The sequence below is a fragment of the Arachis ipaensis genome, chromosome B10 (genome assembly GCF_000816755.2).
Source record: "Arachis ipaensis cultivar K30076 chromosome B10, Araip1.1, whole genome shotgun sequence".
Taxonomy (NCBI): Eukaryota; Viridiplantae; Streptophyta; class Magnoliopsida; order Fabales; family Fabaceae; genus Arachis; species Arachis ipaensis.
Genome location: NC_029794.2, coordinates 35,901,101 through 35,902,738, shown reverse-complemented (window position 1 = coordinate 35,902,738; position 1,638 = coordinate 35,901,101). Strand labels below are relative to the sequence as shown.

General features: G+C 26.7%; 1 protein-coding gene across 2 annotated transcripts in view; it reads left to right on the top strand.

Annotated features, from left to right (window-relative positions):
- Nucleotides 1-1,004, top strand: part of LOC107624364 (methylesterase 3) — a 14,669-nt gene extending 13,665 nt beyond the window's left edge. For both annotated transcript variants that reach the window (XM_021113681.1, XM_016326862.2), the window contains one exon: nucleotides 605-1,004. In XM_021113681.1, coding sequence (XP_020969340.1) covers nucleotides 605-889 — 285 coding nt within the window. In that variant the 3' untranslated portion in view covers nucleotides 890-1,004. The remainder of the gene's footprint in view (nucleotides 1-604) is intronic.

Genomic DNA, 1,638 nt, shown 5'->3' with positions numbered 1-1,638 from the left:
CTCATTTTATTGTATAAAAAATAAACTTTTTTTTTTAATTTTTTAATAGTCTCTTTTAATATCAAAAGCCACACTACTACTATACTAAGCTTTATTATCAACAACTCGCCATGAGGCAGGAAATTAATTATAAAAAATATACACAAAACTGGTATATATAACTTTTTTAAATATAAATATTTATTGGAGTAGTGGAGTACAAATAGATTTTGTCAAGATAAGAGCAGATAAATCTATCTTTAATAGGTTGTTGAAATACATCTATCTTTAAGGTATATGATAAAATAAAATCTTAATCATACCTCCACTCTGTGTACATTATACAATTTCATCCACAAGAATTTATTATATTCTATTAAAAAAAAAAAACATAACTAAAAAATCAATCCTCTTACCTGATTATTCGCATTTTTATTTGTATAATCTTGGTTGTGCATGCCCTAATTATTAGCATTATTAACAACAACAAATGACATGGATAAAAACAACTATATATATCTTATTTTTTCAACATGTTTATTAATCTGCCTCGACTGAAATCTAAAATGTATATTTAGTTATTTACATGAAACAATGATCAACTACTTCAATTTATATTTTACAGGATTGGAATCTGGCAACAACGTTGGTGAGACCATTGAAACTATTCAGCAACAAAGATATAACAAAAGTGTTAACCCTATCACACACAAAATATAGTTCTGTAAGTCGTATCTTTGTTGTGTCCGAAAAAGATCTTGTAGTCAGTCCAAATCTTCAACGATGGATGATTGAGCACAATCCCCCTAATCGTGTGGTTGAGATTGCTGGATCAGATCACATGATCATGATGTCCAAGCCCATAGACCTTTGCCTTCAACTACAATCTATTGCTGCTAATTATGATTGATTATATAATTATATTTTAAACAAATGTATTATACATCACTCTTCACTAAACCTTACATGAGTCATGTATCAAATAAATAAAAATCTCATGCCCTCTTATTATGGTATTTACTATTTAGCAACATGTTGCAAATAATTTGACTTCCTCTATTATTTTATAAAATTAAAGAAAAGAAAAACTTTCTGCAATAGAGTTTAGAAGGTTAATATTTTTAAGGTTTAATTACTCTGTTGGTCCCTATAGTTTCACCAAATTTTTAATTAGATCCCTGTACTTTTTTTCCATTCAATTGGGTTCCTACACTGCTTTTAATTTTGTAATTACGTCCTTTTCATGTTAAAAATGTTAAAATTAACATAATATTTTTACCAGAATGCATGCGGTCAAAGATTTAATTAAGTTTTTAATTATAAATACCTTCAATTTGCGAATAAATATTCAGTTAACTCTAATATTTTTTACACTAGGAAGGACTTAATTACAAAATTATAGTAGTGTAGGGATCCAATTGAAAATACACTAAATTTTAATATTATTAAAAAACATCACTGAAAACACAACATCAAAATTAAAAGACGAGTTTAAAAAGCCATCAATCTTGTATGATAGAATCGTTCTTCTTTCCTTGCACATGTAGAATATGAAAGAAGGTAACGACAGGGAGATAAAAAAAATGGTCAGAATTCGTCTTATTTAATATTTATTAATTATTACAATAATTAATAAATACTAAATAAGATAAGTTATTG